Source organism: Triturus cristatus, chromosome 4_2, assembly GCF_964204655.1.
Source record: "Triturus cristatus chromosome 4_2, aTriCri1.1, whole genome shotgun sequence".
Classification (NCBI taxonomy): domain Eukaryota; kingdom Metazoa; phylum Chordata; class Amphibia; order Caudata; family Salamandridae; genus Triturus; species Triturus cristatus.
In genome coordinates this window covers 248,561,132-248,578,558 of record NC_140586.1, presented here as the reverse complement: position 1 = coordinate 248,578,558, position 17,427 = coordinate 248,561,132, and the positions used below count along the sequence as shown (strand labels likewise).

General features: G+C 47.0%; 1 protein-coding gene across 2 annotated transcripts in view; it reads right to left on the bottom strand.

Annotated features, from left to right (window-relative positions):
- Positions 1 to 16,038, bottom strand: part of LOC146833568 (cytochrome P450 2D15-like) — a 222,460-nt gene extending 206,422 nt beyond the window's left edge. The window contains exon 1 of one of the 2 annotated variants that reach the window (XM_085601421.1): positions 15,760 to 16,038. In XM_085601421.1, coding sequence (XP_085457547.1) covers positions 15,760 to 15,969 — 210 coding nt within the window. In that variant the 5' untranslated portion in view covers positions 15,970 to 16,038. The remainder of the gene's footprint in view (positions 1 to 15,759) is intronic. The other variant, XM_085601422.1, reaches the window with a different exon arrangement.
- Positions 16,039 to 17,427: the final 1,389 nt, after the last annotated feature.

Genomic DNA, 17,427 nt, shown 5'->3' with positions numbered 1-17,427 from the left:
AGCAGAAGGCGGAAGAAGAGTAGTCACAGCGTTTGTAAGCCAGTTAGAGACGGCTGTGTTCATCTCACCAACTGAAGCCATGCATTCCTTGGGGCAAGTATTGGAAAGATGATGATTAAATCCATTAATATCAAGTTTCCCCCAACGATAAATAGGAACACCCTTATCAGTGATTCTATTTATCTGATGTTTAGGGTACACTAACGAGAAATGAACCGCAAAATGATCTGACCACTCCAAGGGGCGAGCATTCTGAGAACAGTTAAAAGAGACATTTGAAAAAACAGGATCCAATAGATGTCCAGCAGAATGGGTTGGACCAGTATTCAACAGGGGCAAGTTGAAGGCCACCAGGTCAGACAGAAAACATTTACTATTTATACACTGAGGGTCCTCCAGGTGTAAATTAAGATCACCAAGAATGGTGAAATTAGCTGCCCTGAGAAGAAAAGGCGTTATAGTGTCAGTGAAAGAGGAAATCCAGGAGGAAGCATTCCCTGGAGGGCGGTAAATCAGCAGGCCCGACAAGGTGAATTGCGGGTTAATCACTAATTTGAAGAATGCAGTTTCACTTCCAGACATAGGAAGGGCTTCAAACTTGCATGTGTAGATTGCCTTGAAGATGATAGCAATCCCTCCCCCCTGTCCGGACTTCCTGTCGAGCCTTACCATGGCATAGTTGTTAGGGACAGCTACAGCGACATCAGGACCGGAACAGTCATGAAGCCATGTTTCGGTAAGGAACAGGGCGTCAGGCTGCTCTTCAATGATGAAGTCATATATGTGCTGACTATGTTTCGGAAGGGATCGGCAATTAATACTCCAAAACTGGAGTGGGGGATTAGAAGGATGTTGGGACCTTCTACGCCTTCTCCTACCCCGAAAACATGTGAATACGCAAGCATAGGTGGGAGTACAAGGAATAGTTTGCGCTAGTAGGAAGGTAGAGTTGAGAGCGCAGATGAAGCTGGGTAGCAACCCGCTAAATGAGAGAAGGGGGAGAGGGAGAACACTCAGAGTAGACTTACTGATGCAATTATTCGTAGTGCAAGGAAGAGCAATTGAGGGCTTCAGAAAACAGCTGAGGGTAGACGAGTTCACCCAGATTAATTCGCTGAAGGTACGAGCATGAGAATATCACGTGCTGTAAAGGAGTTAGAGCAGTAATTAGAAACTGGTGTGCATCCGTGAAGGGCGCTTGCAAGGAAAGTGATGAAAGGAAACACTTACTGTGTAAACTTGAAAGGCAGGGTCAGCTGTATAAATTGCGCTTAATGATTTGCTGCCAATAAGTTTCTGTTAAGGGCAAAAGGAGGGTGGGGTGTCAGAAACTCCAAGGTAAAGATTAAAAGATGGTAAGTGTATGCGCAGTCATAGTACTTACAGTTAAAGTCACTCCCAGTTCATATTTGGAAAGTCTTGGGAGAGGAGCTCAGCGTGTCATGCTGCTAGGGCTGTTAACGTTTAGTGAGAGAGGGAGACAGAGTGAGCCAGGAAGTACTTAAGGGCTGTGTCAGCTGTGAAACCAGCAGCAGGGCGGAGCTAATTAGCACACACCTGCGAACGGTTGTCTGCAAGGGAGCATGCTGAAGGGAAATGGCTGTCAGTAGGAATCATGTAAGGGAACGAGGGAAAAGTACTAACTCAACAGAGTATGAAAAGAGAAGAAAGTCATAGGAAAAAATAAATCAATGTGTGTGCAACAACTGTTTTAGGCACATGATGGCAGAATTAATTCTTAAGCAACCTAATGTGTTGTACCTACTGAGGTAGTTGCTATATGAATTAAAAACCAACCACAAAATCAGTTAAGGCATATAGTCTAGCAATGTACTCACTGATATTCAATTACTGTGGCAACATATAAACTAGACATGAACCAATGGGTAGCACATGAACCAATGGGTAGCTAGAGGTTCAAACATAAGGAAGTGTGTATACATCTGTTAGGATTACACTAAGCAAGAAGTACATAGTGGTATCAGGTGGCTGAGGTCAAAATGTGCAGATATGAATAGTCAAATGTTTATAGTATGGCATTCCATTCATCAATCGAGTTGAGACCAAGCGGAGCGGGGAGTGGGAAAAACTTTGCGCGCTCCGCTGGCAGAGCGAGTTCACCACCCACCCCTAGTGCACAGGTCCCCCTCTCTTTCCAGTCCTGGCTCCAGTATATCAGTAGTGGGAAATCAGACCTTTGTGTGGGAAACAGGACACTGCCTATTCAGGTGTGTCAGCTCCCCCCTCTCTTCCTGCTCAGTAAGAGCTATCAGAATGCAGATGAATGCAGATAAGTTCTCAGTTACACCTGCCCCTCATGTGTTTTTAGCTGTCTAGAGGGAATGCACAAAGTGCAGCTGCCACCCACTCCAGAGGTGTATTGGAGACTGGCTGCAAGGCACACAGCAGTAAGAACATAGAAATGTCAACTTTCTAAAAGTGGCACTTCTAAAACAGTAATGTTGAATACAACTTTACCTTCAAAGAGTATTTATAAGTACCATTCCAAAGATATAAAACATGATGCAGATACTCCTTTCTGATCAGAAATTACAGGTTAAAAGTGTATAAAGGCAAACCCAATGCTAGCTTATGAGAGTAGTAGGACTCACAGTAGTGAACAAAGAATTTTGTGGTGGTTTTGTAAAACCTAAAAGTACATGTCCTATATTTTTGCTACGCAGCAGCCTGCCCTTAGGGCTCCCCAGAGCCTGCCTTAGGGGGTGACTTATGTATAATAAAAGGGGAGTTTAAGCCTTGGCAAGTGGTTTCTAATGTAAAGTCGAAGTGGCAGCAAACTGCACACACGGGCACTAAAATGGCAGGCCTGAGACAGGTTTGAAAGGCTGCTGGTATGGGAGGCACAATCAGTGCTGCAGGCCCACTAGTAGCATTTAATTTACAGACCCCGTGTATAAGGCATATCACTGTACAAGGGACTTACAAGTAAACTAAATATGCCAATCATGTATAAACCCATGTCACCATGTTAAGTGGGGAAGCACATGCACTTTAGCGCTGGTCAGCAGTGGTAAAGTACCTAAGGTCAACAAAAAGATACAGCAAAAAGTAGAGGTAAGCAGGCAAAAGGGGAAGACCATCCAAAGGATGATGGGTTTAACACATGTCCCCCAGCTGAAACTGGGGAGATCTAACCAACCTCTAGGGAGTTCACATCACTAAGGCAAAAGAACTTGGATAGACCATTAGCACTGGCATGGTCTACCCCTGGTCTGTGTTCCACCCTGAATTCCGTACCCTGTAGGGAAATGAACCACCTCACCAATTTTGGATTCTCACCCCTCATTTGCATGAGCCACCTGGGGGCCTGTGGTCAGTCTGAATCAAGATGTGAGTACCAAACAGGCATGGACTCAATTTCTTCAGTGCCCAGACCACAGTAACAGCTTTTCTTTCTATAGCAGTCCACCTTTGTTCCCTGGGAAGTAACCTCCTGGAGATGAAGGCTACAGGTTGGTCTAGGGGCCCTTCTCATTTAGCTGTGATAACAGTGCCCCAATGCCATGTTCTGAGACATTTGTTTCAATGATAAACTCCTGGAAGAAGTCAGGGGGCCTGAGCCCAACGGCTGTGCACATGGCCTGCTTCAGGAAGTTAAATGCTTTCTGGCATGCCTCCATCCAAATCACATTTCTGGGCTGCTTCTTAGAAGTCAGCTCTGACAAGGGGGCAACAATGTTACCATATCCCTTGACAAACTTTCTGCAGTGCCAAGTGAGGACAAGAATGCTCTGACCCAGTCTGGGTTTTAGAGGGTCCCCGTGCCATGATAGAATCAATTTTGGCCTGGCTGCACCTTACCCCTGCCCACCAGGAGTCTCAAGTCCACCACCTACTTCACCCAGTCTGGGTTTTAGAGGGTCCCCGTGCCATGATAAAATCTATTTTGGCCTGGCTGCACCTTACCCCTGCCCACCAGGTGTCTCAAGTCCACCACCTACTTCTGCCCTATCTGGCACTTACTGGCCTTGATAGTCAGCCCTGCCTGTTACAGAGCCTGAATCACTTCCTGGAGGTAAAAGTGGTGGTCCTTCTATCTGCTACTGTAGACAGCTATGTCATCCAGGTTGGCAGCAGAGAATCCCTCCACACCAACAAGGACCTGGCTCACCCACTTCTGGAAGGTAGCAGGGGTATTTTTGAGTCCAAAGGGCATCAAAATAAATTGACCGGGTCCCACTGGAGTGGAGATGGCTGACCTCTTCTAGGCCCCTTCTGTTTGGGCGGTCTGCCAGTATACTGATTTAAGATCAAAGGTACTTAAGTACTGGGCAGCCCCTCACTGGTCAATCAGCTCATCAGCCCAGGGGATGGGATGAGCATCTGTTTTTGTAACTGAGTTGGGCCCTCTATAGTCCACATAGTCCCCCAGTACAGGTGTTGTGCCCGGAGGGTCAGCTTTTGGTACAAGAACCACTGTACTGGTTACCTGTCTGTTGTCAGCCACCACAATTTGGTGGACTGCATTGGGAATCACCTGCTCTGGGTACACCAGCTGGCTCCTTACCATAGTCATGCTGGCCCCTCTATCCCTCAGAGCCTCAACACCATGCCAATTGATGGTTACCCATTACCTATACTTTGTAGTATTGAAGAGTAAATGGATCTTAAGAATGCTCCCACTGTCACCCAGGAACACTAGGGTAACCCTACTAAACTTCCCCCCATTAATTGGGCTAAACTCCTTCCCCAGCACTATACAAGCCACACCCGGAATCTTTCCTCCAGTGGGAGGTGGGGCTCTATTTGGACACTTGGGATTCCCCATGTAGTGCTCATACTCATAACACTTGACGGGCTTGGGCTGCTGACTTTTATCAGGGTAGTTTTCTTCTGTTTGCCAGATTGGTAATGAGAACAGAACCCTTTGCCCTGTGAGTTGTGTTGGACCTTTAGAGAACTTTGTCTTTTAGTACCCCCTCCTTCTCTGGTGGGAACCTTGATCACTGATTTGGGAATCCCCCCCCAGAGACCTTCTTGGACTCTCTGGTGCTGACCCAGTTGTCTGCCTCCTCAGCAAGCTTCGTGGGGTCAGTAAGCTTGCTATCAACCAGGTATTGGTGCAGGTCTGGAAAACAAATATCAAGTATGTGCTACTTTAATTTTAAGTTGTACAGCACTGAACAATCATCAACCTTGCTGCCCCTCACCCAGCCCTTCAGTGCCTTGCTGGGATAATACAAGAAAACCTCCCATGTTTGTGATGAGATCTTGTGGCTGCCCCTAACTCTGAGCCTATACTTCTTAGGAGGCCAGTCCAAACTTTCTGACTAGGATGGCCTTCATAGCAATGTAGCATGTCTGGTCCTCTACTGCTAGTGTAAGGAGTGTGTCCCTTCCCACTGTGGGCATATCACTTTGTATGCTAACCCCAGAACTCCTCTGGGACCTTGAGCACGCTTAGAGCCAGTTCATACACTGCAAACCATTTGTCTAGGTCATCCCCACCACATAACTGGCTACCAAATTCTTGGATATCCAGCCTCTGGACTCACCAGTGGGCACAGTAGGCATGCTACCACCATTGCTGTTGCTGGACCCCACTTGTAGGGCTCTAATGTCCAGATCCTTGAGGTGCAGCTCAGGGGTCAGTTTCCTCTCCTCCATTGCCAGCCTCCTCTCTTCTCGAACCTGATTCAATTCAGTAAGCTCCAGCTTTAATTTTTTTTCCTCCTTCCTGTCTGCCAGCTCCTCTGGGGACAGGTTCTTGGATAAGACACTGCTCCCTGCTGTGGAAATTACTATGTCTTTCAGGACTTTGTTGGCCCCCTCTACAGGTAGTCCCAGAGCCACATAAGACTCCAGAATCAGGTCATCCTCATCCTCAGGAATTTCCTGCTCCTCCTCTAGATTGTCATCCCCTGCAACCTGGGTCTCTGGTCAGGCTCTCATGTCTGTCTGCTGCTCCACCTTCCTGGTAACGCCTCCTTTAGAAACTTGAACATTCTTGAAAAAATCTCTCAGCTGAGGCACAGTGTAGACCTCTAACCTGGCCAGCTCAAAATCAATTCCTGCAGGATCAGGTGCTGCTCCTCCAGAGTGAGACATAATTTAGCAGAAGACCAAAAGGCCAATCAAAGAGAAATGAAAGAAATATCTAAATAGTCTTATTAAAGAGTTGTAGTGAACAATTAATTACTATATGGTATTGCAAAAACACATGTCCTATCTTCACCAATGATCACCAATGTTAGAACTGGGGTTTCTGGTTGTCAAAGTATGCATCCTGTACAAGCAGGAACCACCACTCTAGTCAGGGTACACTAGATACACATTAAAAGATAACCTGTGCTCACCCTCTGGTAGCTTGGTACAGAGCAGTCAGGCTTATCTAAAGGGCAATGTGTAAATTATTTGTGCAACACACACGCAGGAACACAAGGAAAACAACAAACAAATACCCCACACAAGGTTAGAAAGCTAGATTATATTTTTAGACCAAACCGACAAAAATCCAATAGGTAGAACCCGGGTTATGGATTTTTAATGAATAAATCAAAAAGTAGTGCTTAGAAGCAAATAGAACTTAGGGGTTACTTGAGGTCATGCTGGACAAGGGTAAATCCAAAGTTCAAGCCAACAGCAATGACAGCAGATCAGCCACAGGACTCACGCACGTCCTGCTGAAAAAGTACCTTGGATGGAGCAAGGTTGATGTTGAAGACTCGATGTATCGTTTCTGATCTGCGCAAGGCTTCATTGACAAATCCCTTTACAAGGCAGGTGCTGAGTCATTGTCAGCCACACTGCCCGTCGTCATCGAGTCTCGCACAGCCCATTGAAGCAATGTCGTGGATCGGCTTCTGCGTCAGCGTCGAAAAGCAATGTGTCGGTTCCTATCAGCTCAAAGTCATCACTGCATCAATTTTGATTGTTCTGTGCAGCAGAAATCACCTTTCAAGGGCCCAGGCGTAGATTGGCACTACTTGGCAAGTAAGGACTCACAGATGGCAGAGTTTATGTGCTGTTGCAGGGCTATAGAGAGTCTTTGATGGCCCTGAGACTTCAGAACAGGGGGCAAGCCAGCAAGCCCTTGAAGTCACTCTGGGGTCAAGTGAGATGGGTAAAGTGCTTGTCCTCAGCAGGGCAGAAATCAACAGGCAGCAGGGCAGCACAGCAAAACAGAAAACCAGTTCTTCCAAAGCAGCAGTCAATCAGAGTGGCAATATTTGTAGCACAGCAGTCTTTACTCCTGACAGAGTTCTTCACAGGTCCAGTAGTATACTATCTTGGTAGGGTCAGAGGCCCAGTACTTATACTCAGGAGTGCCTTTGAAGTGGGATGATTTCAAAGCAGGCCCTTGAAGTGCGCAGGTTCCCCTTTCTTCCCAGCCCTGGCTCCAGACTGTCAGTAAGAGGTAATCAACCCCTTTGTGTGTCAGCTTCTTCCTCCCTTCCTGTCCAGGAATAGCTATCAGAATCCTTTCTGATCAGGAATTACAGCTTAAAAGTACATTAAGGAAATCCCAATTCTAACTTATGAGAGGAGTATGCCTCACAGAAGTGAAAAACAAATTTAGCTGTGTGTCATCACTAGGACACTTAGGTGCACATGCATCAACATTCTGCAAAGCGATTCCTTAATAGCGAGAAATAAGGATTCGTTATTAAGGAATTGCATTTCGGAATGCATTAACAGATTCGGTAAAAAAAAGCGATTCCTACAAAATCGCTAATATTTACCGAATCCACAATAGCGAGTAGAGCAAACACCGATTAGAAAATAGCGAGTTTGGTATTACCGAAATCGGTATTACCGAAATCGGTATTATCAAAATCGCAAATAGCAAAATCACAAGAAACGGGTCGCTCCAGGAGCGGCCTGATGACATCACTACCAGGAAGTCAAGCTGCCCCACCCTCATTCACTCGCCTGAGGAGCTCACAGGAGGAGGCACAGGACACAGGCTGAGGCTACAGAATCCTCACTGACAAACCATCCACCCTACCCTCACCAGGATGGACAAGGATGCACCAGGCACTGCTGAAACTGCCAGGAAGAGGAAGAGAAAGTTCTCTGACAGGGAACTGGAGCACCTGATTGAGGGGGTGAGCAGCAAGCATGATAGGCTGTTCGGAAAGCTGTCTCTCAAGGTGCCAGAGGTGGAGAAAAGAAGAATTTGGCTGCACATCAGGGAGAGGGTGAATGCCGTGGGAGTGACGCCCCGCAGTATCGATGAACTAAAGAAGAGGTGGTATGACCTCAGGAAGAGGGCCAAGGAGAGGATCGCAGAAAGGGTCAAGGAGGCAGCTGGCACAGGAGGGGGGCCATCCACAGTGCCTGCAAACACTGCCCTTTAGGAGCTAGTCGAGGGGACCATCGAGCCTGAGGCGGTCGTGGGAGTCATGCAGATGGACACCTCCGGCGCAGCCACCACTGAACAAGGTAAGATGCATGCCTGCACCCATACTCTGCATATCGTATACCCATTCCCATCCCCCCAGCTCTATCACAGTGTGCAGGCAGAAGTGCACAACACATATTCCCTCATATCAGTATTGCATCATGGGAGTCGTAGTCATGTCAGCCGGTGTGCAAGTATAGTAATAAATGCAAAACAAAATGAGATCAGCAGTACAGGCAAAACATAGACTCAAATAATGTAATTCATAGTAGGACATGAATGCAAAATTACAAACAGATGTAGTAATAATCCAACTAACCATGCATTGTTTCACACACAGATGCATCTCCTGGCGATTCGGATGATAGCGGGCGCCTCATCATCTCGGAAACACCAGCTGATTCAGATGGCGACACTCCGCAGGAGGGTCAATCCCCACCTCCTCCAGCAACTATACCACCACCACCACCACCTGCGCCAACTGCGACAAAACCACCAAGACGCAGGGCACAAGTCCCCTCCATGCAGGTGATGGATGCATGCCGAGTCCTGCAACCACAACTGGGCCAAATCCGACAGGTGTCACACCGCCAGCACCACCACCAGCACGTGGCCGAGTCACGCAGCGGCGCAGGTCCCTGCGCAGTACTTCAGATGGAGCCGACCAGGCAAGCTCCCCATATGGTGGCATCGAGGCTCAGATGCTGCGTGTTCAGCGCCTGCAGGGGAGACACATGGGGACCATTAACCTACACATGTCGCGTCTTGCTAAGCACATGTGCACCCTGACAGACGCAGTGCGGAACATGACCACAGATGTGGCAGAGGGGAATGAAAAACTCAGTGAGGACCTCTAGGAACTCACCCGTGCCATCAGAGCAGGACAACACAGTGAGCGACGGAGGCATAGACAGAACTTGCTCCGTTCCACTGCATCAACCAGGGCCATCACAAGGCTCTGCAACAGCACTGCTGTGTTGTCCCGCCGCTCCGTGTCACTGCAGGTGGACGTCGGCCATTACTGTGGTGACGTGGCAAAGGCCTTAGGCCAGGTGACCACTGCAGTGGAACACTTGCAGACCGGAACATTCAGTGGCAGCAGCTTGGGAGGGGAGGACGGCAGCGAGGCTGCCTCAAGTGTCAGCAGCGTCTCCGTGGTGGAGACCAGCACCAGGAGGCGCAGTTCGCGCTGCTCCACAGCCACAGGAACAGGGCGTGGTGAGGTGGAGGAGACAGGTGATAGGAGTCTGGGCGTTCATGGCAAGCGCCACTAGTCATACAGTACGGCATCCCTGACCATGGTGGGGTAACAATAGTCCAGTTTAATTGTACTATTGCACACCCGTGACTACAACGGGCATGTTTTTGTCCTCATTGTGTGGGGGAACTCAACTTTGCTTTTATGTGTGACCTCACATACATCAGTGCTCCTGTGCATTAAACAGTAGCACCACTAATGATATCGTCATGGCTCATTCTTACCTGGGTCAGAAATGATGTTGCGTGATGTATGTCCACCTCCTTTGGCCCTCAGCTGTGTTAGGAACGTGTGCCTGTCGGTGTTGTGCGGGTGGTTGGTCATCCCGGTAGTCATCATTCCTGTCCACCTCTATGGGTATCCCCCTTCTGGTTGCGATGTTGTGCAGCATGGCACATACTGCTACAATCCTGCAGCAGGTGTCTGGTTTATATTGCAAGGCACCACCAGTCTTATGTAAGATTCGGAAGCGACTCTTCAGAATCCCAAAGGTCCTCTCTATCACATTTCTGGTGCTTATGTGGCCTGCGTTGTAGCGTTGCTCCTGTGGTGTTGCTGGATTGATGTAGGGGGTGAGGATATATTCACGCAGGGCGTATGCACTGTCACCTACAGGATGGAAGCAAAGGCTTAGCGACAGTGATGATTATACATGTGTGATGCTCATGTTATGAAGAGGTATGTGTACGTACCAAGCAGGAGTCCCTCTCCGAATTCTCCATTGAGTAGGCGCCTTTGGATGCCACTGTGTCGGAATATGTAGGAGTCGTGTGTGCTCCCTGGAAATTGTGCCACTATGTCCGTGATGATGTGCTTGGCATCGCACACGACCTGCACGTTGATGGAGTGGTAGGACTTCCGGTTACGGAAGATGTACTCATTGGCTGAGGGTGGACAGATGGGGACATGCGTGCAGTCAAGGCATCCTATGACATGGGGGAATTGGGCCACCTGGTAGAAGGCCTGTTTGGTGTGGTCCAACTGCTGTTGGGTTGTGGGGAAGCTGATGTGGGTACGTATCATTGTCAGCATGGCATCAATGAATTTGTGGAAGAAGCGAGATAGTGCGCTTTGTGATACGCCTCCCACTACCGCGATGACCCCCTGAAAACTTCCAGAGGCCAGTAGGTGCAGACTGCATAGGACCTGGACGTGCGCAGGAATAGCATTGGTCCGACGTGTCTGGTGCTGCAGTAGTGGTTCAAGGTCTGCAATTAGGCACATTATCATGGCACGATTGAGACGATACTTGTCGTAGACCTCATCCTCATTTTGTACAAAAATAACAGTTGGTTCTGTCGGGTATAAATTATTTCTTCAAACCATTGAACCAATCCTTGATTTATTCACCGGAAAGACAAATAATCATAAGTAATACACACAAAGAGACCATAAAGGGTATTCAAGATTTTTATAATTTGCGTCATTTATAAACACCCAAATTAAATTGCATGGCTGTCAAGACACAAAAATGAATTAAAATTTGTGACAAGGTGACATGTGGTGCTCAGTGATGTAGTGATGGTGCGTATTATATACAAAGTGACTGTGAAGGTTTCGACGATTCAAGAAGGCCAGAAAAACAGATATTTGAGTAGGTCTGCAGACTGAGTGAGTAGGTCTTTACGCAGATTCTTTCAACTGGTCCGGGGGATGTATATGTCGACGTTTCGACCCAGGAAGTGCACTACTATCTAGTCAATGCGGGTCTTCATCAGGACAGGGACAGGAAGGTGACAGCCTAAGAAGGCCCAATGCTGCTTACAGGGCGTCTTACAAGCACTTCATTTAGTTTGACAAATGCTCATCCAGGAGCACATGAATTCATCCTCTAGTCTTGAGGTGTGGTCGTTCTCTGTTTTTCAATGGGGGTTCTTAAGAGTCTCAGGATACTTAAAAGGGGCTCAGGCATTCGTCCTGTCTCCTCCGATCGTGTTGATCAATCTTTGTGTTCTCAAAGGTTCTTAAGATTGGACCCAGAGTATTGGGTTACTCGAAGAGGAGCTCAGACATACGTCCTGTCTCCTGTCCTGTAATGTTTGTTGAGTTCACTCTTCATCCTCTGCCAATTGTAACAAACATTTTTTGCCTGAACCTGTTTTGTTGTTTATGTTTTCTCCCTAAAAAACTGTACGGGACACAGGCTTGTGTCCAACTTTGAGAATTTTTCTTGTAACTGTTGCTTAATTATTATATCAGTAAAATTTATGACCACTGTCCGGCTGGACAAGTCTTTAAAAATAAGCACTGATTGGGTCCTTATTGATTCCCTTCTTTATTTAACTTGCCCCTAGGGACCTTTCTGTTGTCTATAATTACATGTTTCCCATGGTCCCAGGTCGACCTTACATGGGTGCTCTTGTTGTTAATTGAATACGACAAAAAGATACAGCAAAATAGGAGGTAAGCAGGCCAAATGTTTGGGGTAATATCACCGGAAGGATGACAGGTCCAACATTCCTAAATAAGATCTCACTGGTACTCCCGGTATAGTAAGAAATATAGTCACTTTTTCAAATGTATACTTCAGTTTCATGAACACAACAAAAAGCGTGTAGTATCGGTTTTGAATAGCTCTATTGCATTGTCCATATCTTTAGTTTTCAACAGTTGCTTACCCCATGTTATACTGGCCTACACATATACTGCGAAGAAAAGTACACTTTATTCTATACCTGATGCGGGCAAGTATTACTCGCTAATGCATTTTGTTTAGTTCTGCCTGTCCAGAAGGAGCTTGGAAACACTTTAAGACAAACAGAGGAAAAGTGACTGTAAGAAGGTAGAACTCAGTGGCCATTGTGAGGCTGTCGTTGCTGTAAGTGGATTGTGGACATTCTCTTCTCAAAACCAACTAGCCTAGTCCTTTGCAGTAGTCCAGCCTCTGAAGGAAACTGGTCTGAATATCACATTCATCCATTGTTGGCCTCACATTTTAAAGTCAGCCAGCTCGCTGTGTACAAGTGCGCAGTAAATGTTAATGCCATTTGTGAATTACAGTCATTCGATGATGTCAGGTGACTTTGTGAGGACCGAACAGACCTGCACATTTTCTGGGCTTTCGAGAGCAGAACATTCATCAAAGAAGAGAGAATGTGACGTCTCAGCCAGAGCTGCAGATTTAGGAAAGGGGGTTCGAGACCGGACGTCAGCTAAACGTCCTGTGATTCTGTGCAAATCGCTTAATCTATACGGGCAAAACCAGAAAATAAATGACTTTGTATCATCTATGCGGTGTTGAAGTAAAGCTGTCCAGTGTTCTTGAGACAAGTTCGCTCTATATAAAACAGCAAACAAAAAAAATAAATAGATTTTCACATTCTAAAAAATAAATAGATTTTCACATTCTTACCTACTGTTTTCCCACTTGTTGTTCTCCATAGTTCTTTGCCAATTCCTCCCCCCCCCCCCCCGCCCCTCACCTTCTCCATCAAACAATTAACTGGCCAAGTCACCTGATCAAGCTGCACGCTTTTTAATCCTACGGGCTTTCTACGCAGCTTTAGTTCCCTTCACTTTTCGGCACTGGCACTGCGCCTGCCAAATTGGCTGTGTGCCGAAACGTCTCTGCTGCCCCTGCCCCCTCCTCTTTTGTCCCTCCTCCTCAGTAAGGGTTGAAACCTCCATACTTTCTCGCTCATGTACTCCTCGGTCCCTGATTCTCTCCTCCGTTTACCTCCCACTCACCATCAGTTTCTACCTCTTTCTGCCCCCGCAGCCTCCAACTCCGACCCCTCTATATGGATCCGTGCCCTACTCTTGTCTTCCTCCCCTCTCTCCCTTTTTAACTATCTCCCACGTTTCTCTGCTTCTCCCTCCCCGGCATTTCACCTGCTCTGGTCTGGCCCTCTCTGCCTCTCCCAGCCTCCCTCGCCGCACACAGGGGCTAGCTTGGTCAGTGAGATTGAGAGGAGGGGGTGAGCATCAGATTTCCCGACCATCACTCTGGCAAATAATCTTAAAATACATTATATGACGAGCAGGACGCAAGAGAGGAGTTTATGAGGCATTGGGAAGCGAGAGGAATAAGGATTAATAGGAGTGCTTAAATGAGAGAAACACAATATTTTGTAAAATAAAACATTGTTAGGACTTTCAAAACAAAGATGAGAGAGACTGTGGGTGTGTGCTTTTGTCAGTGTGTGTACACAAAAATCACAAGTGAAATCTGTCAGACGCGTACCTCACCATACCTGACTAAAAGCACCCGTACCCAACTATTCATCTGAAAATACATTTATTCGGGGGGTGTAACACACAACCCCCCCAAGATACGCTCCTGGCCCCACACCACTGTTTGACCATCTGACATGCCAGCTTCCCGATATGCCGCAAAATGCAGCACACTGGAAATGTTGCCCTTCTGACCCTTTTGCGATTTCTAATCCAGCAACCAGTCAGAATGTGTTTGCCCGTTTCCTAGATGCTTGCGTAAATTCAGCTGGCCGTCAATCCCTCATAATCATTTACTTCCTGTCACTGCTCGGGTTCCAAGCGTTATCCGTTGTTGTCGATACATATTCTGACACCCAAGGGATTAAATTATGTTTACAATTTATAACCAGACCGTCCCATTCCCCAGGAATGCATTCCTGACCGATAAATAAACAAATCAGGGGCGTAGCCTCAACTGGTGCAGCAGGTGCAGTGGCACCAGGGCCCATAGACCTGCGGGACCCTCTGAACCCACCTTATGCTGCATTTTCTCACTCTAACAGCAGGCAGTGGAGCCTATAACACATGGCTACGGTAATTAAACGACTGTTTGCGTTCCATGCCAGGCAAAGGCAGAGCCGGATGAAAATCGTTTGTATGTTAACATATTGGCAACAAAAATATCGTCCTACAAAAATATCACATACAGAATTTCGACTTCCAAAATATCGTGAAGGTAAATCTATACTGCAACCACAGCTTCGTGAAAGTAAGACTATATAAATAAGTATAGATTTACCATTCTCAGCTCCACATCAACGTACCTTGAAGATTAATATCTGTGAAGACAGATATCTTTAAGATACGTAAATGTGGAGTTAAGGAAGGGGTGGTTATCATTGGTGCAGCAGGTGCAGTGGCACCAGGTTCAGAGCCCTGAGGGGCTCATTGTAACCTGATAACTGCTATATTTTGCTACAACAGCAGTCACAGGGGTCGTTGACCTACCTTCACGAAATTAATTTCAGAAAAACAAAAGCGGTAAAAACAAAACCAAGGGTCATATTATCAACGGCCAGCGATAATTATCGCTGGCCGTGCTTAGCGATAATAATATTATCGCAGGCTATCTCTGGAATGTATTGCCTTGGTAGCGCGTTATTAACAACGAGTTCCTCCAGGGCGATAAAAATTCCAGAGATAGCGAGGTTATCGCCCTTTTGCAGGGAACATCGCCCCTGCAAAACGGCGATAACCTTGCTGATACGACCCACAGGGTCGTATCAGCATAATCCACCCCCTATGTTAGGGATGGCTAAGTCAGGATTTTAGCAGATGTTAGATTTTGGCGAAAACGGATGTTTTCGCCAAAATCTAACATCTGCTAAAATCATGTGGGCTGCATTGTAAATATCGCGATGTAAACATCAGCGATATTTGCAAGGTAGTCCATCCGGGGTACGCCCAGTAACGCCCACTTTGCATCTCGCTGGAGATGCAAAGGGAGGCGTTGGGAAAAAGGGTGCTAACATGCGATTATGCATGTTAGCACCCTCTTGTAAATAGGGCGCTGGTTTTATCTCCGCTTTTTTGGCTTTGTAAGCCCTTGTAAATATGCCCCCTAATGTCATGTGACACTTTTCACAAGCTTTTTAATGTTCCACTCATCCTCGCAGGCATCGGAGTTAAGCCCTTGTCCCTTGTGTCCTCTAGGATAGGAGAACTCGCATTCAGCACCGCTCTGGGCGCTCTGTTACAATTGACCGGGTTTGTCTGGTCTTTGAGTTCCCCGACTTCGGAACGATGGAAGCCTGAGTCGGCCTCTCACTGACATTACGGTACAAATTACCCCATTCTATCATGGCTTGGCGTGTCTATGGCAACAAATACACCCCCACCCAGAGCGCCTTATTCTAACTGTACTTTCGCATTCAAAAAGAAGTAGTTAACAGACATAGGTTCACACTGTGACCTGACTCACCTTAGTACAGTATTCGGGAAGATTTTTGAGGTCCGCCTGCAGAATGTTCCCGAAGAAAGGCAGCGAGGTGGGTCCGGGTGGGTAGCGGTCCCAGCTCCTCCTGCGCTTCATGAAATCAAAGAGCAGCGCGAGGACGGTGAATACGAATGCCAGCGTCTCCAGGAAGGTGCCCGAGGACATGAGGGAGCAGGTTGCAAAGAACAGTTCCATCTTTGCAGATTCCCTTCGTCTACTAAACCAAACAGTCGCTGTTTCTGCTCTCCGGACCGGCCGCCTCTCTTCTGTGTTGTGGTGTTTGCTTATTGAATTTGGTTAAGCGCCAGCATACCGCCCACAAGCGAATTCCATTCAGGCAGGAGTAGGGGGGATTTATCCTTACATGACTCAGGGCCGGCTTTAGTGCTGGTGGCGCCCTGTGCGACAATGTTTGTTGGCGCCCCCCCAATGACCACCTCCACCACGGATTCTCTCATTAGCACCCTTTAACAGTGACGAAGTCTCCATAACCACACTCTCTCAGATGCATTAAATTAGTTATATAGTGCCACTCATACCAGTGTAGGGTGTCCGAGCACTTTGCATCACACACACATTACACAGAGACAATCAATCATGTGTGTGTAAATCAGTGTATAGGAAATGTTACATAAGCCAAAGGACTAAAAGTGTAGGAGTCACATGTCATCCATACTGGTAGGCAGTATAGTTTAAGAGTGCTTGGTGTGGAGAAGCACAAACTCAGAGTCGAAAAAGAAACAGCATAGTTGGGAGTTCTCTTTAATAAGAAGAATCAATTTCTAGCCAAATTAATCCTTTTTGCAACATTAATCAATATTCTAATAATGTATACTTTGCAGTGTGTATGCAGTTCTATGATGAAAGTTAATTGTTCACTATTCTATATTAGAACTTCAAGTTATAAATTGCAAGTAACAAAAGGATGACTCTTTTGAAAGCAGTAACCTGCTGACCTGTTTACATCATACGCACTCTGTAATCTACTTGGTACACGATCTTTGCAGCAGGCATATTAACCCTCTGCACTAACTTCACATAAATCAAAACCTCAACTAGGCAAAATGCTGATCTCTCTCCAGGACGATAATTAATCACAGGAGTTATTGTGACATTTATGTGAGGCCTGGTAATTGCCGGGAAAGAAACGCTGCAGCAGGTGCTTCAAAAGCATAATAAACTTTCAAGCACGGCGCCCCCAGGAAGCCAGCACCCGGTGCGGTGGCACCGGTCGCACCGCCCTAAAGCTGGCCCTGCTTCCATCACAGAAATGTGAGAAAAAATTGTATTTTATAGTCAAATTTTGAGATTTGTGAGACATTCTGGGTAATGAATCATTGTTAGAGCCACACAAGTCAGCCCACCCTTGATAGCCCTTGGTTGAATAGAATTCCCTGGGTGCTGGCTAAGCTAGGGTACAAAATCTAGGGGAACAAAAATGGTAGAACAAGTGGTATTATCATTTTTCCAGGCCCAAGGAGCCTTCACCTGCATGACCGGGTCTGCTCTGACATGGCCCAAGGACCCCTGGGCTCCGTCCTCTGGCCTGCTGTGCTGTCAAGGGCCCAGGACAGGGGACCATCAGGCCTGGGGAGGCCTCCTCGCTTTGCCTGCATGATAAGGTGTATGTGGGCCCTGAGTCGGAGCTCCACC